Here is a 23,790-nt window from a genome sequence, read left to right as displayed (position 1 = left end):
GCTTCTCTGGGCCTGCGCACCTCCTTGGCTGAGGACCCTGTCTATTGACCAAGAGATCCACCCCTCTTGTCTTCCCAGTCAGGAAAGGTGAATGTGAGGAGTCACCATGCCCTGAGGTGGGGAGATGCAATGGTTTGCACCAACCATGAGGCATACATGAGGACAGGGACAGTGGGACACAAAAGGTGCTGAAGAGCCATCAAATCCCCCATTGCAAGCTCCAGATCTCATCAGGTGTTGTGCAACCACCACAGAAGACGCAGGAGTGGGCAGAGGGCATAAGGAGCAGCAGGCAGAGCGTGCAAGCGGTAGCTGTGTGAGATGCTCAGAGAGCCACCAGAAAAGCTGCTGAGCAAACTGCTGCTCCCGACTGTGGCTTTGCCAGCCGGCAGAACAGATTGCAGCAATAGGAAAGGGAGCGAAAAGGCACAGTGTGGTGGATATTGCGGACCTGGCCGTGAGACCTCGCTGATTTATTTCGTCTTTATAAATTAAATGTTAAGCTTCTAATCAGTGTTATATGAAACAGGAAAAAAATCAAATTCCTGCCTAACCAGCTCATTATCCAGATAGCTGGACAGCATGATAACAAGTGATCATAGGAAATCTTTTCTATAACCTCTCTCTGCCCCAGCTTCTGCACTTTCTGAAGGAAGAGAATTAACATGCAATAAAAACAGCGTGAGCTTTGCACATTGATCTCAAAGCTGTTGAAATCCAGCCTTTGCGGGGATTACCTATGTGAACCAGTCCTCCAACCCATAATACTGAAATGGGAACAACAAGAATAAGGGAAGGGTGTGGGCAAGCCATTTCAGGCCAGAATAGTTCTGGAACCCTTTCAATTCTCTCTTCTGCCACTAATGTGGGACAAATGCTGGAACAAAAGGGTTAAATGCAAGTTGTGCTCAGATAAACAAATCTATGGGAGATAAAGCGGTTGCCATGCCAGCTGACACTGAACACAGCCAGCACAAGTTTGGCACGAAGGGGATGATCTAAAAGGCGGCACTGAGCTCCGAGGCTCATGGTGCTCAGGCTGTTTCTTGGCTTTGGCTTTGCTAGTCCTGTTCGCTTTATATCAGAAGCAACAATTGCTTGCATCAAATTTCTCATGTGTTGGAGGATGGCAAGGAGGTACTTATGTTTTCTGGGACTCACCAAATGAAAACCAATGAAGAAAGTCTGATAAATGTGCAAGAAAAGGGCATGAAATATCTGGTCTCTGCCACTAACTCCATGGGGAGACACTGACACGTCCTTTGACTTCTTTTTTCCCTTCTCTTTCACCTCTCTGTGTAGAAAACAGAAATAAGAAATATTTTCTGTGTTTGGTTTCTCTCCTTGTTCCTTGGAAATGATCTTTCAGAGTTCTAATGGGTCTTCCGTAGGGTCTCTAAGTAGTACTACAAATAACATCTAATTAATAATGACAGTTAAAACATGAATGGAATATTTGCTTTATATCCCAAAGAGTGACACATATTCAGTCTGCTAAAACTGTGAATAACAATATTTACCAATATACTGGGTAAATCATCCTTTGTCAAGGATAACATTAACTTCCTTGGGAGTTTGTAGACTGACATGAGCAATTATTGATTTAAAAAATGGAGTTCTAAGACACTGTTTAACAGCTGCTGTTTGATCCATTTTTCCATACTTTGGACTGAGCTGCTATGTAACTATATGTGAGGAGCACAGGTGTCAATGTAAGACATGACTGTAACCCTTGAATTAAAATCCTGAAAAATCAGTTTCCAATGAAAATGCAGATGAAAAGCATATTTTATTTGTGGCTTATTTCTGGAAGAGTAGTGTATTTCATCCAGCCTGTTGCATAATCATGTTGATTGACTTTCTCTGCTTCATCAGTTAAATCCAAAGCACCAATTCCTCATTTTTTATGTCCTAAGAATAAGGCAATGAGAGGACTTGTGTGAAGGCCCATGCAGTGACGTGCCCTATAGTTTTGTCCATTACATCACTGACACCAGAGTAAGTTTGCTGAGGTTTGTCTAGAGTCAGAAAGGCACTCAGGTAACAACCAACCAACCAATCAACCAACCACCCACCCACCCACCACAACTCCACAAAAATACAGTTTCAGGGTAATACTCTGAAAAATGAAAAGAACTGCTCTACATCTGGACTTCCTACAACCCCAGCTCAAATACAAGCTCAGGTCTTGTCCCTGTACATGTAGATGTGCTAAATGTTAAGCACAGAAATAATCCAGATTAACTCCATTGCACTCTCATACATGTGAGCAAACATAGCCATTGGCACAGTTATCTGTCGCGTAAACATCCATATTCTGGTGCAGGGTGTATAAACATATGGTGTCAGAAGATGGGCAGCAGCAGAATGCAGGAATTTAAAGCCAGATGGTGGCTGTATGTTCCATCATTATGTGCTTTTTATATATGTGTGTGTATATATATATATATAAAAACACACACACAAATATTATTGTATATGTATCTATGTTATCCCAACATTCATCAGCTTAACTTTGACTTCTAGTTGTAATTCAGGGCATAAAGTTCAGTGGAAATCTAATTGACTTTCAGTAGCTTATTAGTGAAAATTAGGTTGATAGACCAAGCCTAAAAGCCTGTATAGTAAAACGCTGTACTGGAACTTTCTTCAGTACATTATCAAGGACTCAGATGTAGAAAAATATGTTAATAAATCCAAGTTTGCTCTTACAGCAGACATAAAATTAACATTATAGAAAATGTGAATCCGTTCATAATGTCCAAACAGTTAAAATGCAATAATAATATGGGTATATATATAAAAAAAATATAAAAAACCTATTTTTTAACAAAATTACATTAGTATAAATTTTCAACTGTTATTAATGATGTAATGAAATTCAAAATGAACTAAAATCTAGTATTTTAACACCAGTGTAACCAACTACCACCCATACTATGAGTGAAATAACATCAATTTTTATTTCTTCCCTTTTATATTATAGGAGTGAAATAGCAAAAAATTAAAACATTTCCATTTAAAAAAAGACATTTAGGCTGGAGATTAGAAAGCAGTTCTTTGCAGAGAGAGTGGTCAGGCATTGGAATGGCTGCCCAGGGAGGTGCTGGACTCACCAGCCCTGGAGGTTTTTAAACTGAGATTGGACATGGCACTTAGTGCCATGATCTAGTAAATGGACTAGAGTTGGACCAAGGGTTGGACTTGATGATCTCTGAGGTCTTTTCCAACCCAGTCGATTCTGTGATTCTGTGATTTTTCTGATCAACCAGTGTAATGTGCCAGGGTTCCAGGCACATCAGGCTTCACTCTACTTCATATTGACCTGGTTTCCTCCAACAAGTATTCTAGAAAGTTTGCAATATCACATTTCAGGATTTAAGCCACACTGTACAACTGATAAACTAAAACTGGATTTTTATGAGTCAAAAGGTTTTTTTGGAAATTTTTTTGCATCATCTTCTTACTCTGCTTCTGTGGGTCAGGCTATTGAGTGAGGCGACCTCATTTAAGGAACCAGTTCCTTTGTGAGCTACTGAATTGGGTGGCAGCAGGCTGGGAAAGACACTATAGAAGACAGTGATCGAGGAACAGTGGCTTGTTCCTTGATCTTCTGCCATGTGAAAATTCCCACCGCATATCCTAAAGCTGGTATTCTGAATTCAGATTTTAGCAACATGGGTATCCATATTTGAGCTATATCACTGTTAATAAACCCGGGTTTTGGTAGGCTTAGGAGGGAAACAGGTCTGTCTGAAATATTTTTCAGAGGCATCCCTGTTATTCTGCCAAGAATCTGGAGGACAGCCATAGCGCATCTGATAATTTAGTCTGATGGAGCAGGTTGAAGGATCTTTGCTAGAAAATGTTTGCAGCATTGGTTCCTTCCCTTCAGAATTGGTACACCCACCCAACACTTCCAAATATCCAATAATTCTCATATGTGAAATCTTGAAAGCAGCTGGAGTTGGGCAGAAAAGCCAGGAGACCAAGGGTGTTCTCATTGTGGTTTTCAGGATGAACCCTTTGGAGTAACTGGTGGGTTGAATGTGTAGGTTTGATGATGAATACACAGTACAGCCTACCTGAAGCTTCGTCTTAGTTTTCTAGTCTCCCACCACCATCTTCCCACTAAATCCTCTGTTTTCTACCTTAGAAGTTAAAAAAAGAAAACACATACATCTGATTTTTTTTTAGAGGAGAGAAAACTCAGTGTATTTAAAATTATGACATGATAAGGAATTAAAAAAAGTATAAAATGCATTTTACGCTCTGCTGAAAAGATTCTCTTTACTATTTTGTTTCGTTAGGTTCTGTTTTTCTCCTTTCCCATAGGATCAAATCAACCTTTGTTTGGATTTCACTTTTAATAAAAAAACCTTTCACACAAATTGGCGAATGGCTTTTCCAACCCCTTGTTAAGACTTGACCATATGCTCATGGCTGTTAAAGAAGAACAACGTGAAGCCCTGTGGTTACTCCAGGGGATTACAGAACTAAGCTAATCTAAACATTTAACCTGCCATAGCGGTCAATGAAATGTTGGAAACATTTTTTCTCTGGTGGGCAGAGCTATTTGCAGACAGATTTTCAGCTTTCTGTCTGTGCATGATGCAGCAGCACCACTCGGTGGCTTAAGACATCTCGTCATTACACATCCCCCAACACAGAGCTTGAGCCAAAATCCACTGAGGATTTGGAAAACCCTGCCTTCAGTGCAATTTGGGTTAAGTATTTAATAGGGTGGATGGGAGAATGGTTTGAGATAATCCCAACAATTTATTTTGGAAGGACAAAAAAAAGGAAAAGGAAAAATTTTAACACAAGCCCAAACATTTATGATTTCCCATAGTAAATTCTGTATTTTTGGTGTACAATTCAGCATGTATTTTGACACAATAAACAAAACCACAAAAAAGCTCCCTCATCTCTTTTTCATGTCTCTCCTAGAGTTTGATGAAACTCCATGATAACCAGAGATTTAACAATACAATGCAATCAACCATCTTCTGAAAAGCACTTTTCACCCATGAATATACAGCATTGATCTTGAAAACAAGATTTAAACAAAATTTTCTTGCAGTTCTTCTCTGGCCACTTCTACATCCACTCCTCTTATGGGAAGCAAGCTATTATCAAGATCAGATTACTTATTTTTATTCTTCTAATTTCAGGTTGGGAAGTGGATAACTTGGGGCAAACCCATGCAGGTAAGAACCAGTTGTGTTCACTGCTTCTTATGTACTTCTGTTCGCAACAATTGTATGTAGCGTACCTGATGATATCAACTGAAAAGCTGTTTGTGTATCCATCATTATGATAATGAATACATGTCGTTCATTATAACACTGTTATAAAAAGTGAAAATAAAATCTGTTGAGTTTCCAGGCCTCCATGTGATCTAACCTAAAACCACAAAATCAAACCGTCTTACATAAAAACAATGTTACTGCTTTTTGTCATTGATAGATGGAAATAATTTTTCATGAATTCAGTGAAAAATGACCATACTTAAATATCTATGGAATATAAATATGGATTTCTAATGAGATAATAACTGACTTTTATATTTTTACAATAAAATTGATCCTAATTCAGTTGTATGTGTTTTTTAACTATGTGCTTGCTGCTTGCAGTAGCAATTTATTAATTTTATATGTCCAACTTTGATTTAAACTCACAAGTAAAACTGTGTTTACTTCCTGAAAAGATAGACTCGGGTATTTTTTGCCTTTGGGCCTGATCCAAACAAATCAAAATCAATTGGATTCTATTCACTGATTTCCGCAGAGACCAGTTTGGGTCTTAATAGAAAACACAGTCGAAACAATTTCATACCGAATTTCCACTTTTATAGGTGATTATGACCTGCTGGAAAGCACAGCCCAGTCTCCCCTAGGTAAGAAACAAAACTATGGAATATTTCTCTTTTCATTTTAGCTCTGTTAAAAAGGAAGCTCCAAGCTTTTTCTCCTGCCATTTAGGTATTATTTTCTAATCAGTTCTAATTATGGTGACACATTTTCTGGTGCATTACTTTCAGCACTGTTATGAAAATTTATTCCCCCACTATTGAGAATTGCAATCTAGTAAGTGTGTTGTTATAAATTATATCTACCTGCTTACCAGTAATTACTAAATGGCGTTAAGGGAAGTCAACACCATGATTCAGTGGTTATTTTCCACAGAAAACCGGGGATGAATGTGCAAGAGTAATTTACCAAAATTTGCCAAGTAATGCAATGTTCTTAAATGAATACTGTGATTAAGTAGATATATTCTTCCACATGGATGGCAAAAAGATCCTCTAAAAATAAGGTCACTGCTGGTGTTATGAGCTACTTGAATAAACTGCTCTAAGAATGTGAAGCAGCACAACCTTTATTTAAAATAAATAAATAAATAAACTAGACATTTCTTTCAATTTTGGTGAAGGTACAGCTCAAACTCCAAAAACTATAATAATTTGATAAATTGAAACTGTTCTATTGTGCTGGAGAGGAATAAGTGCAGTCGGCAGCTCAACTTTAATTTTCCAACCAGGTCACAGAGCTCTGGCAAAGAGTAATGGTGCTTAACAAGAGCTCCACGGGGGCCATCCCAACTTGGGCAGCCTCAGCAACAAAGTCAGTGTCAAGCGACAATTTTCTACCCCCAGCTCTTGTTTCTTGATATAGTTTTAAGCCTTTTGACTGTGTCAGTGAAAGCCGTTTAGAAGCTAGGCTTTATATATGAGATTAACCAAACAATTAGAGTAAAAAGAAGACAAAGAGAAAGCAGTTTCCTCTGAGTCAGTTTTGAGCCTCCTTGCAAACACTTGCCTTAGAGTAAGGTTATAAACTGGGATTGGAAGAAATAATTGACAGAGTTAGAAGCTCTGAAATAGGTTTGAAATTGTCACCTGAAGCCACACTGTGAATCTGGGGATGTAAATGAATGTATGGCTATGGAAACAGAGACAGGGAAGAGATTCCCATTCCATCTTCCCTTGGTTTTCCCACAGACCCTTCTCACAAAGTTACTCTCAGATTAGAGCCCTGAAAAACTAGATCCTTGAAGATAAGGATGAGAGAAAATGGCCTCAAGTTGTACCAGGGAAAGTTCAGATTGTATAATAGGAAAAATTTCTTCCCAGAAAAGGTTGTCAGGCATTGGAACAGGCTGCCCAGGGCAGTGGTGGAGTCGCCATTCCTGGACGGGATTAAAAAACATGTAGATGAGGTTCTTAGGGGCATGGTTTAGTGCTAGAGTTAGGTTATGGTTGGACTCGATGATCTTAAGAGTCTCTTCCAACCAAAAGGATTCTACGATTCTATAAATGAGTGGGATATATGTTATCTGATTGCAGGAGAGCAATCCAGCTGCCTCACCATAGACACATAATGGCTATTTTATATATCCTACAGTAACTTTGCCAGTCCCATATAGATGCCTCAGATGCAGATCACCTTAAATAGCACAAACTTCCTACCTATATTTAAGCGCTGGACTTAATCTTTTGCCATCTGAAATGTAGATGTCTACATCAAAGCTGTGTTCCCTAGATGCCTTTCAGAGTCAATGGAGACAAATGGATATTTAGCTCACCCTGGTTTAGGTGCCCACTTGGGAATGAGATCTTTGGTGACCTGGAGGCACTGACTATACTTGTTAAATCTTTTTTGCTCTCTGTTGACTAGCTGTAGTAGCAGTCATCCATAGATGCCTATTGTAGAACTGGGTCATTAAGATGGCATTAAGCTTTCAAGATATCATTTAAGTCTTCTGTGCATAGCCAGAGAAATAATACCTGCAGTGGTACTGTGGGGTTTTCTTTGGTGTTGTACCAAGGAGAGGGATGGTATGTCATGGGGTTTGCTTCAGTAATGTCACATTCTCAACTATACTTGACGTAGGGGACATCAGTAGAAACTGCACTGAAGATGGCTGGTCTGAACCTTTTCCTCATTATTATGATGCCTGCGGCTTTGATGAAAATGAAACGGAGTCTGATAATCAGGTAGGAATTAATCTTATAACTAAAAACAAATGAAGTGAGGGGAGCAGGAGGCTGCTTTTTGTCCAGTTTCTGGTTGTGTTCTGATTTGATGGTGTTTAGAATGAAGCAATCAGATATTTATAGGCATGTTCCTGTGCAACCTCACCTAGGCGTCCCTGCTCCAGCAGGGGGGATTGGACTAGATGATCTTTTGAGGTCCCTTCCAATCCCAAACATACTGTGATACTGTGATAAAAATGTGAGATGAAAGATTTAAATTCTTCCTAGCCCACTACTATTTCAAGAATATGAATATTTATTATTGATACAACTTGTAACTTCTAGAAGCATGGGTTAGCCCCCAATTCTTTCCCAGTTGAGTGAAGAACCCCTTAGCCAACTTTATTTTTCCACAGGTACATTTACAGTAGTCAAAGAAATACAGACAGCCTTTGCTAGCTCACTGACAAATAATGTTCATGACATTCAGACCCAAAGCTATTCCAAACACAGAGCAACGCTCTAATACACAGCGAGATCTCAGGGGAACCCAGGGTGAGAAAACAACCAGGATGCTCAAGAAACAAATCCTGCCTATGGTTCCCCCTGCACCTTGACAGAATAAAGAAGATGTGACCATAGATGAACTTTTTAACTGTGTTGTTTTTGCGTCCCAAGGATTATTACTATCTATCTGTGAAGGCTCTATACACCGTGGGATACAGCACCTCTCTCGTCTCCCTCACCACTGCCATGGTTATCCTGTGTCGTTTCAGGTGAGTCAGGACATGAGCAGTGAGCTGTTCAGTCACTGGAGGAAAGAGCCTGGAGCTCATCAGCCCAAAACAATGTTTAAGCTTTTATCTTACTAGATGTAGAATAAAAGGGAGACAACTCTTTTAATAGAGTTGTTCCTTCAGCTTGGACACACTCTCATAGTCATATTTCAGTAGACTGTAGATGCAACTACAGAAGCTGCATTGAACTGGTTCTATTTTATGCTTTCCTGAACGATTTTAAAGGAAAATCCCCTAATCCTTCTCTTGGTCAGCTTTAGAGTCAATATTATCCACACTCCCTTTTTTAAGATGTTGCTATTGCAGCACCAAGGTGCTGTGTCCATATGTGCAGATAGACCTAGTGTGCTATTTCCACAAAAGAAAAGTAATTTATTTTTTATTTACTTTTCTTTTCTTTTCCTTTCCCTTACTCTTGCCTCTCTAGGAAGCTTCACTGCACACGGAATTTTATCCACATGAACCTCTTTGTTTCATTCATCCTACGTGCAATATCTGTATTCATTAAAGATGGGGTTCTTTATGCTGAACAGGATGGCAACCACTGTTTTATCTCAACAGTAAGTAAAACTAGAGCCAAAGCCTTTTCCTTTATTTTTTTTTTTCAGCATGAGATAACCAAAAATAGTGAGACAGGCAGCATTCTGTTGAGTATCATAGACTGAGAAGCTATTGGGAGAGAAGGTAATTAGTGGTAAACTTCCCTCCTGGTTCACAGCAAAACTGGGGGTATTATCATCTCATGATGTCACCAGCGTCCAGCAGTCTGTCTGTCAGAACAAACCTGCAGGTTTCAGTTTCTGATTCTACGCAGGTTGTTTCTCCCTTTCACAGATCTGCGTAGAGAAAGGCAGGATGAGAGCAGACACAAGCAATTTCCTTCATCTGAAGGTCTGTTTTTTCTCCAGAGCCTCATTTTTTCTGGATGTCAGGCAGAGTCATGTGTAAAGAGGCTGATCATGCAGAAGCAGAAAATATCCCTGATGATCACACTCTCAAAGAATCATTACTATTATCTACATGTTTGTCTCTGAATTGTGGGGTTTCAAGGAAAGCAGTCCCTTTCACAGATGCACTTAGCTTTGTATTACATATAAAACCCAATTCCTTTCACATTTAAGGCTAATATTTGATTTGATAAATCAGCTCAGCAGGTGTAATTATGATGGAATTACAGAGAATTCCCAGAGTGAGATCGCCTTTATCCATCCGGTTATGGGCTAAATTAGTCGTTTCCACAAGGAAAGTGCAGGTGTGTAGTTTCTCAGCCTTTACTTTGTCATTGAAACCAGTTTTTGCTTTTAATTATTCTCTGTGATAAAGCTGAAGCTGTGTTAGATCTGGAGTTTGTTCACATCACTCTTCTAATAGTAGCATCTGCCTCTTTGTTTTGAAACACTTGAGGCACAAAACGCATAAAAATCAGCCATCTAATGACCGTAGCTTCAGCCACGGTAGAACTTCCATGAAGAAACTCAAGATCTGATGGTTTAAATATCTTGACTGTAGATCTGTCACATGAAATGGTCAAAATTATCAGCATCCCACTGCCCCAGTCAGGAGCTTCCAGTTTATACACTGATTCTGCTATGTTTTGTTGAAAAATCCTACTTTTGAAGGACTAATGGGATGCAACAGTAGAAAGACAAGTGTGTCTTACTCTCATTGAGTCAGGGTAGAGCTTGCTTTCCACCTAAGGTTTTTAACATAGAATTATAGAATTGTTTAGATTGGAAGAGACCCTTAAAATCATCAAGCCCAACCTTAAACCTAACACTACCAAGTCCACCAAAAAACCATATCCCTAACTGTCACATCTACACATCTTTTAAATACTTCCCAGGATGGTAACTCAACCACTGCCCTGGGCAGCCTGTTCCAATGCCTGACAACCCTTTCAGTGAATAAATTTTTCCCGATATCCAATCTAAACCTACTCTGGCACAACTTGAGCCGGTTTCCTCTCATCCTATTGCTTGTTACTTGAGAGAAGAGACTGATCCCCTCCTCACCACAATCTCCTTTCAGGTAGTTGTAGAGAGTGAGAAGGTCTCCTCTCAGCCTCCTTTTCTCCAGATTAAATAACACCAGTTCCTTCTTTTTTTTTCCCTTTTTTCTTTTGTCTGCTGCTTTTCACTCCAGCAAATGAATGAAAGCTTCTATCATTATTTTTTTTTTTTTTTAATTAACAGTAAATAACTCTGTTTTCTTTACACTTAAACTTACTTCCATTTTCTATCCCTGAGTGACAACACCCACAAATGGTAAGGAAGTGCAATTCTCAGCTGCACACAGGAGGGTGCATCCTTTCTGACCCCACTCTCAGGGCTTTCCACAATCATCCTGCCATTTCACATATTTAGGTTTCTCAATACACCACTGAATTCTTTTCTTCTCTACACTTAATCCTTGGAAGGGGGCTTAAATCTAGCAATTAGCATCCGTTGACGATGTGAACTCCCACTAATGCAAGACGTTCTCAAGCTGTCTGCAGGCGTTTGTCGACCACCTCCCACTGGTAAAATTGGCTACCTGCCCTTTCAAGCTTCATTCTCTAAGTGCCACCTCACATTCTTATCATGCTTTTAAAACTTTGCTATGAAAAGTGCATAATACCAATCCCAGCTGTGTTCCTTCCTACAAAGAGATTTGGAGAGGTTGAAAGCATTTTAGGCGGAAACAACATGAAAATAACTTTGTTTTTCTTGATTCTCTGCAGGTGGAATGCAAAGCAGTGATGGTGTTTTTTCACTACTGTGTTATGTCCAACTACTTCTGGCTTTTCATTGAGGGATTGTACCTTTTCACTTTATTGGTAGAAACCTTTTTCCCAGAGAGGAGGTATTTCTACTGGTACACTATTATTGGCTGGGGTACGTGACATTTCTTATCTAAAACATGTCTCAGTGTGCAAGATGACTCTACAAACCATCTAGTATTTCCACATACAGTTTCAAAATATGGTTTTAGTCTTTGTGTAGAATGATTGCAGACCGAAACATGTTGTGCTTTTTTGTCTGATAGAATTGAAGTCACAGCACCTCTTGCAGAGATGTAGACTGCAACTGAGGATTGCATTCTACAAGATATGATCTTAATGCCGAGTTCTTCAGCTTAATCAAATCTGCAATGCTAAATCTAGTCCATTTGCTAAGACTTCATTTCTGCCTTTCTTCCAGATAATAGCTAAATTGAAAACATATCCAAAGGGCATCTGCCTGTGCTCATCATACCTGGGTGGGAAATGGAAACTTGCAATAGGAAGAAATAAGATTTGTTTCAGAAAGGCCAGTTGCATGATAATAGCCAGTGTAATTATTTTTTCACACTGGCTTTCTGGAGATAAATTGATTCCTGAAACATTTTAATTCAAATAATTCTTTGCTAATGTTTTTGTATAGAAGTCAGGTGGTGAATGCAGTAGTTCATTTTACATGTATCCTAAGAAGATTAAGCTCATTTTTTGTACATTAACAAACATAATTCTGAAATAATCTGGAAATAAACCTATATATTCATGTATAAAGTCTACATACAAACCACTTACCTTAAAATATTTTCCTTTTAAAAAAATCCTCATGTAACCTAAACCTTCATGTAATCCACTGAAACTAGTTTTGTTTTTTCCCTGAGGCAGCTTTATGTACATGAAAAGCCTCATCTCCTGGCAAAGACACAGAGCTGAAAGAAGTTATCAGAAATAAACTATGGTGTATAAAGACTATTGGAAAAGGATGGCTATTGGAAAGGGATGTTCCAAGTTCCCACTATACTATCCACAGATCAATAATCTCGTTATAGCTGAGATATGTCTCTTTTCAAAGAGAACTTGGGAGTTATGTACGTGAAAATATGATAATTCTAGAAGAAAACAATGTGTAAATCTTTCCAATCTGAACATAAATTGGAAATTGGGCTCCTTCAACTAGGTTTGCAGACATTTCACATCTGTAGATTCTTCTGAATGTGAATGTGAGAATACTGTAACACAGCATATTAACAGATTAAAAAAAAGTCTCTGTAATGAAAGAACCCAGATAAATTCGTTCTATAATGCAACCTCCAAATTTTTTGATCTTGAGTTGAATACCATAAATAAGACCTAGCTGTTCAGTTTATACGTATCACTTGCAGTATCAATAATCTCCATTAGTAACACTAAAAGAATCTCCAAGTGTGGATTTTTTTAATATATGAATAATTTCTCAGTGTCTGCCTATTTCTGCAATTTGAACAGCACTTCCCCGGATCTAGTAGGAACAACTGGCACTTTGCAAGAACAGAAGCACTTCAAGACTCTGGATGCCAAGTCGTGTAGGGCACAATCAGCCCCTCAGCTCAGAGCTGCTGGGGAGGGAGCTGCACTGAAGCAGCAATAAGTATTTTGCAGCATCTGGATGTTTATCTGTTTCTTAAAAAAGTGCCGAGCGCATCAGTGTCCTCATTTGATTAATGAGAACAACATATGGCTGTGTCGATCCAGGCATTTTTTCTCCTCTTAAATATGCAATATGTTGGTAAGTTTTCTAATGCCGGCTCCTTTCTCAGGGCACAGACACAGTCAGCAAGAATAACTCTCTTGTCAGCCCTTGGGGCTTGTCTGGCTTTTAGTCTCATTCAGAAACTGAAAATAAGGTGATAAACATACAACATATATTTTGATGTTAAAAAAACAACTATATGGATATTCATACAGCAGGTGATTCTAAACTCCAAGCTAATCTGAAATGTGCTTTTTGAACTATGTTTTTATGACACATTTAGTCTTAATTCTGCCTTCCTGCATATGTTTCAGGCTTGGAGCACTATTCATACCATCAAAATGTATACAGTGCGAATCAGTGCAAACTAGCACATCAGACTCATTATTTATATTTAATATTATTTTTATTATTGTGCATCTGTTAAATGCACAAAGATCTCAATGTTTTCTAAGTATTCTCATGTAAGAAAAGTGGGCTTCAATCTAAGTTAAATCTGCATGATTTCTTCTCGAAGCCTGTCATTTTATTTCTTTTTATCATTTTCCTTTCAAATATTTCAATTCATGCTTTTTTAAAGGAGGACGTCTTCATCAGTCATCTAGGTCTAATGGGGATATTTTTACTTCTGATAGCAGGAATATGAGATTTGACAGAGACTCACTTAAGTGGATTCAGCCAAATGACTAATTAATGTGACATCAACACAACCTTAGAAAATGGATGAAACATAATTGTTCCTGTCAACTTATGACAATCTCTTTCACTGCTGGGGTTCTCAAGGCCCTTGTTTTGTTTGCTCTTTAGTACTCTATCCTTCCAGTGCCGCTTAAGTAGATGTAGGCATTTTCCTAGTCAAAGATTTTGTTTGCCATAGAATATAGACCAAATTTACCCAGAGTTTTCTTGCAAGACTTTACTATTTTCTAAAAATATTTCTACTGAAAAATCACACTTTAATGTTTCCAGAAAGGAAAATAAATCAAGGTTTCTCAGTGGATTCTTAGTGTTTTGATTTCATTTGTGTTTTACATGCCTTATCTAAATAGTGAAGAAATGTCTGAAATATAAATGAAATTTTGCTCCCAATGTTCTCTTTTGGTGTTTTGTTTGTTTTTGGTTGTTTTTCATGAAAAAAAATGAAACATTCCCATGAGTAAAGGAAAACTGTCCTCTACTGATTTGTTTTGGTTGAATAAGTGAAGCAAAATCAGTTATTTACAAAATAGCAGAGAAAATGCAATATATACAAATCATTTACAACAAAGCCACATAAAAATACAAATAATACTATAGTGCCATCACAGCTCAACATCTGCTACTCTGCAATTATTGCATAATTGCAGTAGCTGTAGACACGTAAGCTGATGTGACCATTTTTATTTTGTACAGACTATGTCTTAGTGTTAATGCAACAAGATGCAGTACAACAGCTTTGAGCAATAATGACATGAAACAGCATCAGTCTTTCCCGTTATGCTTTCCTTCTGCAATTCCACCAGAGCCATCCTCTGATTGAGATAGATGTTTCTAGAGCTCTGAATTAATGTAATGAATTGCATTGTTTCATGCATGAATGCTATTAGAAAATAAAACCTCAGTGGAGAGGATGCAAAAAGTGCTCATTGTTGAATTACTAATTGTCTCTAGGCTGCTGATGATATTATCTTCTTATCTTTGCAGGTACCCCAACAATTTGTGTCACTGTCTGGGCAGTGCTGAGACTTCACTTTGATGATACTGGGTAGGTATCACTAGCTGGGAAATAATTTCATATGCATTAAACACAAGTCCAGGGATGAAACTGAAATATAGTGATTGGAGGATATGACTAATTTCTCCTTCCATTTCAATTTGTTGATGCAAGTAGTTTAGGTTCGGTGTTAAACCTAGAGTTATTTCCTGTTCATAATTTGATGTTTATGTTCAGATTGCACTGGTAAATTAATAAAAGAAGATGTAGGCACATACCCTGTAAACATCCAGCTGATTGAGTGCCCCTGTGCTCCTTATTCAGTTACATTAGTGGAGTCCAGGGTATGGTTTATCTCATCCTAAAGGAGCTGCCAGGTAAATCACACCTGTGGCTGTTTGCTCCCCTCCAACTGACAATGAAGACAAAGGTGATGAGCTCAGCTGCATGAATTATTGCAGATATCTTTGATATAATGAGTAAAATCTCTACAAGGAGGTGCTGAGCTTTGATTTACAAAGACAATTAGGAGTTTATCTTCCCATCGAAGAGTTTTTTCTACAAATCTAGTCAGGGGGATGAGTCGAGGTAAGACAGAAATCCACATTCTGTCTTCCGTGTGGAAAAAAAAAAATAAGGAACTGCAATAATTTCAGAAAGAATTCAAGAGAGTAGATTCTACCCAAATGGTCTCTTTTGGTAGGGAAAAATCCTGCAAATACCCTGTATCCTTTTCTAAAGGGCCAGAGGGAAAGGCTGCTCCCAGAGATGGTCCTGCACATCTCAGTGGTCAATGGTTTGACTACTCTGATACAGCTGCAGACACAGCTGGTAGGAATGGCCATGTATGTACAACTTGAAAATCCAAACTTAGCAATATTTTCTTTCATGACAGTGATGGTTGAAATTTTGATCTGAATGAAAGGCGTCATTACGTACCCCAGTCCCATTTCTGAGAGACTTGGGCTTACGTTTTAATTTTGCCTTTTACTAGAGGTACCCAAATCCAAAATTTGCACAAGACTTACTGTTCCGTTGGGTTTTTTCTTCCTTGTTCTTCCATTCTCTTTTTGCAAAGCACATAAAGCCCTTCCTCCACTGGGGATGCCAGTGCTTTGACCCAATGTTCTATTTTGACATTAAGACAAATTAAATCATTTATTTCCATGCCAGACAAGCCAGAAACCCCTGTTGTGTCATTATTATGATTACAACACTGGTCCTAAATGCATTAATTTCTCTTAGGAGTCTAAACAGCCCTGGCATTTTGTGGGTGAGGGGAATGTTTTGCAGAAGGAAAAATAAGAAAACAAAACAAAACAAAACAAAACAACCCAAGACCTTTATTTTAGTTGGGGAAGCTATTTAGCATGCAACACATTTACACAGATTCTAGCTGAGTGTCTCAGTGGTTACTTTAAAAATCAGCAAGCATTGTTCTGAGGGTGGGGGAGAAGCCAGCATGAGCCTGAAAATGCTGCAGAAATTACTGAAATGGGAAAACACAGTTACAAAGGCATGGACTAAAATACAGACTCCGAGTCTGTGTCCCCTCCTGCTTGCTCCTTATAAAACTGGCAGAGCTCCCTTGACTTCAGCTCCTGATTTGCATCACTGTAAGTGACAGGTTGGTGGCGAAAAATGTAACTGTCTGTTTATCCAGAGCTGCGCTCTTGAATTAAATGGAGTTATCCCAGATGTACATCAGAGATGTAACAGAGATCAGACCCCCCCGGCCTTTTTCAAATCACATCCCTCCTCCATCCCTCTGGCTCCCTTCCCTTCATCCATCCTGAAAGAGAGTCCTGAGTGTCTGATCTCCACTATAGCAATACATCTGAAAGAAATTAGGGAGCCTGTTTATATAGTACAGGTTGTTGGCTGATATTACAGACTGTTGTGTTGTGCATTCCTTCTCTTTTTCCCTTCTGGTCATGTTCACCTGAGGAGAAAATGTTTGTTTTTATTATTGTGGTTTTGTTTGTTTGTTTGTTTGTAATTTTATTATGTTGTTGTTGTTTTTGTTTGTTTGTTTGTTTTTCCACTACATTCGTCCTATAGACGTCACAGGGACTGGACCAAAAAAGTTATTTGAAAAACCTTTGTGCGAGCTTGATCTGACAACCACAAGATAGACGTTGGAAATGGAGCTTTACATCCTGTAAAAGGAGAGGAATAGGTCTAAGAAGAATAGGCATTTATAGGGGACGATGTATCAACACAGAGTACACATTTAAAATATATCAGTGCAGGGAGAAAAAAAGCCAAACCCAACCTCCAAGTGTCTCTTTGTCTCAGTGACTCTGGGATAATTAGCTGGCATGTAGATGTCTTCAATACAGATGACTGGAACTAGAGCAGGTGGATTCCATCCCCTATAATTTCTCTTCTCTACATAGATAAATTGCCATACATCAATGCCTGTTTGTACACCTAGATTAATGTTAGAATTTTCCCAATTTCTTCCAGTGTTGGTCAACTCACTGAAGACTCTCAGGGTAGATTTAATGTGAAGCTCGGAGAGGTTGAGCTCTGAAAATAGCGGGTAATTTTCAGAAGGCAGCGTCTAATTTATAAATGTATACAAAGAATTTAAAAGATAATTGGTGATTTCAGGTGCTTTTGTTTTGTGGCATACAATTGTTGATAACCGAAAAGACCCTGATTTCCAGACTGTGGATCAGAAAGAGTTGCCTCTTAATATTTGTCCCCTTACAAATATTTTTGATTGGGCATCCCGAGTGAGGTAACTCAGAAATGTTACTGCACATTTGAAAATCTCAGCCATCAGTCCCATAAATTTTGGAGGATTTTAAGTTTCTCAGGTTTGTAGACAGAAGTAAGAATATGTAATTTTGTGCAGATTTGACATCGCAGCTCTCTCCTCACCAGCTCTACCACACAGCTCCTTGTTGGTTTTATAGGAAACCAATAAACAATAAAATGTTGTTTCACTGAAATATAATAGTATTTTTCAGAAAATGCAAGTTCAGCTGAAGTTTCTAAAGCAGACATCACTCAGCTGCTTGGGATTTCTCTCATATGCACTTTGATGATAGAATTTTAGCTCTGCCTCCTCACCCATACACATGTATACAGTCTTGTTTAGAGATTTTCACTTTTCCCCCAGATGCTATGAGTCTACCATTTAAATGACACAGAAATTGCATTAAGCACTCATAAGATCAGCAGTGTTTCATTCCTCTGTGCTCTTTCAACTTGTTTCTTGGCATCTGTCAGCTGCACCATGACAACCACTGCTGGGACTTTTGGCTGTTGTCCCAGTGGGAGGGAAACCCTCCTTAAACTGAGGGTACAAAGTAGATGTTTTCCTGTGATTTCATGTTTTCCAGAGGGAAGCATGAAAGGAGGAAAGCAGAGACAAATGAAATATATTTTTAACTGACAATCAAATTCTTAATGACTTAAAATAGTGTAGCAGGGGTGGTGCAGCAAGGGAAATAAGATTATTTTTCATTATTATTGTTTTTCTAGCTTTAAAAATGTATGTTACAGTTAAAAACTTGTGTGTATGGATCCTTTAATTAGCTTTCACTACAAATGTATTTCCAAATGCATCTATATGGAATAAACCTCAGCAGAATCCTTTCCTGACTCTGGAGGAAGATTTTAAATGCTGAGGTAGAAATGCTGTTTAATTTATGATCACTCCCTCCCAACATCTTGAAAAGGAGCTGACCTCAACAGTTTTCAGTACTTGAACCTTCTTAGATGAATTCTCGCTCCTTGGTATGATTTGCAACACGACTGGAAAATGATTCCTGTATGTGAATACCACTAGGCTCTAGTACATTCTCATGCACTATATATGGGTAAGAATCCTCATGGCAGGGTCAGGAGCCAATATTCATATTTGTTTACCCTGGAAAAGTAAGTGAGACATTAAACTTTGGAATAACTATCTCTTACTCTTTGAGGTTTGCCTGTCTTTTTTTCCCTTCTACTGAGAGTTTAGCTTGAAGGGACAACTGTGGGAAGCTGAAGCGGGTCTGTGGAATCCTTGACAGAAAATATGAGAGTAGAGATCATCCTTGAGATATTAAGATTTAGCCTTGAGAAGGATGGGAGTAAAGGAGTATCCGGAGAGAGGAGAGATGTACCCGTGAGAGAGAAGGGGATAGAAGAATAACATGGATTATAGAAAAATTAACCAATGAGATGTTAGTGCTGTAACTTGTAACCAATAGTGAAAAGACACATGAACTGATCGAATTGTATAAAAATGCACTTGTAGCAATAAATGGCACTCTATTACTTTCATCTTGAAAGAACTTGGTCCATGTCGTTTGTCTGTCTCAGCCGCGACAGACAACTTTAGAGCTGAACTGTCTATAGACACAGAAACACACGTAAGGGCATTATCCAAAATTACTAAACTGTTTGGTAAGAGGTACCATTGAAATTGCCACAAAAAATACTTATTTTACTTTCAGACAAGTTGGGTAACGGTTGTAAAAGAAAGCTACAGCAGGGACAGACTAAAGAACTAGTGCATTTGAACCCAAATAAAACAATTTCTCTACAAGATCAGTCTCCCACTCTCTGCACCTTAATAATTGTTGTGAGTTTATTAACTTCCTTGTTATATCTTTCTCTTTCATCTCTTTCCCCACCCTATTCTTTCATTAATGACTGCAGCTGCTGGGACATGAATGACAACACTGCCTTGTGGTGGGTGATCAAGGGTCCTGTGGTTGGATCAATCATGGTAAGTAGCACGTGGAAGATGCGCTTCCTCAACGTTTCTGAGGGAAAATAACTGATGCAACTGATGCAAACAGCTTAAAATTGCTTTATAAACTATGCTGTGTCAGCTGTGCTGGACTACTGGACGTCTTGTTACAAAGAAGGTTTAGTACAAGTTAAATGATGGTACGTTGCCTGTACTCAAAGACTATATAGACAATAAGTTGTTGAGTTGCTTAAACATAGGTATCAAATGCCACTAGTAAGACCCTAGAACACATGGACCATTTGCCTGGGGGTGACAGATACAGCATAGAATGTATATGAATCCTGTACCGTTTGAGGTGGCAGCTGAAGTGGGACAACTGAGAACATCTAAAACAATGCTACCTGCTAGTCACTAGAAAACTGGACTCTGTTGAATGGAATTAATTTCACAGTTAGATTCATTTGTCTGATAGTAGCTTTATAAGAGTATTCCAGACATAGTGCGAGATGGTCAATTGTCTACAAGGCATCTAAGCTCTCTTTAGTTGATGAAGGTCTTGGATTTGACTCAAATGATGCTAGATACCTGTGTATGGATGACTGAGAGGTTCTAAAGTACCCTGTTTGGGCTCCAGCTGCTGTTCTGAAAGAATATGGTAATTTAAATGTGTTGAGCTCCTCCAGTATGGAAATTAAATTGAGCTGCTAGAAAATATGGCCAGTGGCACTTGAAAAAGCTGTTTGGCTTACTACACATAGGTGTTTAGTTCTGGGCATGCTAACTTGCTCTCCATAGTCCAGTGACAACACTGGTCAGGTCTTCATTGACTGCTGTGGGATTCTAGACATTGAGCTCACAGATATCTGCAGGTATTATAGGTGTTTTCATCAGGTTTGACATTTCTCCTCTTAAGTATTTAGACAGCTCTCTAAAGTACAGTAACCTTCAGAGACACTAAAGGTAATTCAGCTAATAACACTGAAGGGTATTGAGATGGAGAGGGTCCAATGGTCTGGGGTTTTTGTAATATTGATGTATGTGAAATTCCACGTTTTACAGACACATTTTATCCAGGAACACATTCTGGCTTCTGTTCAAGGTGTTAAAGATTCAAGCAAGTAGCAAGAGATGACTGGGCTTCTCCATTCATTTGTCATCGTCAGATCAGATGGAAAACTCTTCTGAAAGGGATACTCACACCTAGTTTAAGTTTTTGGTCTCCTTACAGGAGTATAAGGTTGCATAAGGGACGGCTTTGGTTTGTATTGGTTTTTTCCCCACTGTTTTTTTCTGGCATTAAGAAGCTATGGAGTTGGTGACAGCCAAATCTGAAACTAAAGCATCAAAATAAACTGATTTTATTAATCTCTAAATATTCAAATCTATATGTATAATTACGTGATTCTATGAAAGAGAAGATGCCCAGGATGACATAAAACTAAAAGATATGAAAATGAACATTAGCACGTGCCCACCCACACACACCGCTCCCAAAAACATTAGAGGTCATTTCATCTGGGATTCAGCCAAGTATAAGGAAAGTGACACAACTTGAGATTTTCAAGAAGGGGGAGACACTAAATTGTGACCGATGGATACTACTGAGCTGAGAAATGCCTTAGTTTAGAGATTAGGAGGTAAAGATGCTTTTGCTGATGAGATCTTTCCTATGTGGTTTTGATGTGTGAGGGTCTTTCTTTTTATTCTTTGCACTGGTTTATAATAAAAAATGTTGAAACTTTTTTCCTCATGTTTCTCTTATGTGGTGTTTGGTACTGAAGAAATTCTACCTTATTTTAGCTGCTGCAATGCGGGGGGGTGGGTATTTTTGCCTGTAAAAGTGGCAATAAAACCCTTGTAAACTTTCCCCATTACTCTTGACCCTGTAAAACTTCTAGATGGTAGTTTGGAGAAGAATAAGGCAATGGAGCCAGCAGATCATTGGGAATGTCTTATTCCCATACTTGAAAAAAATATATCACTGTCATAATTTTTTCCTCTTTTTTTCCCCTAGATAAACTTTGTGCTTTTTATTGGCATAATTGTGATACTTGTGCAGAAACTCCAGTCACCTGATATTGGGGGCAATGAATCCAGCATTTACTTGTAAGTACAAATAAAACAGTAATCAATTTAGATTTCTAATATACACATAGGAAAAAAGAAAGAAAAGACACCTCAGCTGAAGTAAAAAGAATCTCAGGATCTATTAAATTCATTTGGCTGATTTTGACTGGTTTTTAATCCAAAAACCACTGAAGTGCATTTTAATGCCAGCTTTCACTTTTCTTTAAAAGACCTAGGAAAACAAAACAAAACAAAACCAACCAAACAAGCATAAATACAAGATTTTAAACCAAACCCAAACAAACTTCTTTACAGCTCAGTTATCTGGAAATTAAGATACTGACCAGGAATAACGATAATTATACTAGGGGGACAGTCTGCTGTGCTTCATACATTCCAGAGACATAGTCCAAAGTTCACTGAAAACAATAAGATTTGGCAAAAAAGAATCATTAACTTTGGACTGAATTCTCATTTAGGAAGATCTAAAGCTGTTTATGCTCATGTTTTTGGTAACCTTGAATGCACTCAACTTAAGCCAAACAATTCCAACACGCAGTTAGAATTGTGTACAAAATACACAACAAATCCTAAAATTTTCCTTTAGAGGCTGTAAAACTTCCTTTGTGATTTGAATTTTTTTAAAGCTGACAACTTTTTTGTTAGTTTTCACCTCATTAAAGGGCAGAGATTGCCCATTTGAGATGCTCATCATTTTAATTTTGAGTGCATGCAGTCATTCTCCATGTAAAAATTATAAAGTAATTTAAAATAACTAGGATATGTGGCAGCACATTTGGCATTTTCTTGGCTTTTCAGCCTAAACATCACGCAGATTCACTTTGCATTTTTTGTAAGGTCTAGTGATTCTAGCACTTGTAAACCTAGACAAGACTATTTGATGATGAAAAAAAGCAAGTCATGCAAACCTTGAACAAAATCAAAATATGGCAAAGTAGGAGATCCTTATTTTGTAAGACTTTTTCGTAAAAAAAGTATCCAGTGATCAGTTTCACCCTTGGCAGCCACACTATAATGATTTCATCCACCTGAATGAAATTTTTCAGGGAAAAATATGTCTTTCAGCTTCTATTTTTCTTCCCTTCTTTCCTATTATCTTGTTTACACTTAAATGAAATGACAATATTTTATGCCTTACTTTTTCATCTGTGTAGTCAGCCTTCCACTTACTGAAAGTACTGCCCTTAAAGTTTGGTCTAAACATTGTTTCCAAAGACAAAGAAAACCCAAATTTTAAATTCATTCTGCAGGTGGATATATGTTAGAATTAAAACTCAAGAGAAAGTGTAGTGAATAGGTCAGCTTTACACATGGTTTGCCTAGGACTTGCATGAAGACTTCCCATGTATAATATTTGCTGCTGGCAATTAATCCACTGAATCTTAGGTTCTAATTAGCACACAAGATGTGTAGAGCTTGCTCTGATTGCGACCTGCTCCATTCATACTTGGTGTCTGCGGCAAATATCTCACAGATGAAGCAATGCCATAGACTCCAGTGATTTAACTATAAAACAGCCTTGTCATTTTTGATCAACACAGTGACTGGGTTTTACTGATATTTTTCCTATGTGTATAGTTATCCCTCCAAAACCAAGAGAAAACATCATATTTTCTGTTTCATTCGCTGCCATTATTTTTCATATTTCTTTGCAACTTTATAAATGGGTGTGTATAAATTGATCTTGCATTCATGTATGTGTTATGAAGCGGAGTGTTGTTTATCCAAACAGATTCGAGAACAGAACAGTCACACAAAAATGATGAAAAGAAATGAAATGAATAAGTCTATGCAGGTATACACAATATTTGTCCACACATATTCTGTAGAAAGACAGCTGTTATAATGAAGAAAAAAGATAGAACAAAGTATGGTTATATCACTGTGATGCAATCTCTGTGGCAGTTAGACTGTGGTCCATACTATGCATTTTCCATGTCCTATTTTGTTGTTTCAAACTATTAAACATCATCCCATCGGACCAAATTCTCCATACAGGTCTTTTTTCCACAACATATATAAGTGTTTTGCCTTTAGTACATGAGGAAGTGTGTTCA

General features: G+C 38.1%; 1 protein-coding gene across 12 annotated transcripts in view; it reads left to right on the top strand.

Annotated features, from left to right (window-relative positions):
* Positions 1-23,790, top strand: part of ADCYAP1R1 (ADCYAP receptor type I) — a 157,162-nt gene that overhangs the window by 102,823 nt on the left and 30,549 nt on the right. For all 12 annotated transcript variants that reach the window (XM_065050329.1, XM_065050339.1, XM_065050331.1 and 9 more), the window contains 9 exons: positions 5,175-5,210; positions 5,858-5,899; positions 7,896-7,999; positions 8,657-8,754; positions 9,203-9,335; positions 11,495-11,648; positions 14,940-15,000; positions 19,609-19,678; positions 21,660-21,751. In XM_065050329.1, the coding sequence (XP_064906401.1) occupies positions 5,175-5,210; positions 5,858-5,899; positions 7,896-7,999; positions 8,657-8,754; positions 9,203-9,335; positions 11,495-11,648; positions 14,940-15,000; positions 19,609-19,678; positions 21,660-21,751 (790 nt within the window). The remainder of the gene's footprint in view (positions 1-5,174; positions 5,211-5,857; positions 5,900-7,895; positions 8,000-8,656; positions 8,755-9,202; positions 9,336-11,494; positions 11,649-14,939; positions 15,001-19,608; positions 19,679-21,659; positions 21,752-23,790) is intronic.

Source organism: Columba livia, chromosome 2, assembly GCF_036013475.1.
Source record: "Columba livia isolate bColLiv1 breed racing homer chromosome 2, bColLiv1.pat.W.v2, whole genome shotgun sequence".
Lineage (NCBI taxonomy): Eukaryota > Metazoa > Chordata > Aves > Columbiformes > Columbidae > Columba > Columba livia.
The sequence above is the reverse complement of the archived record's forward strand: the minus strand, read 5'-3'. Positions and strand labels throughout refer to the sequence as shown.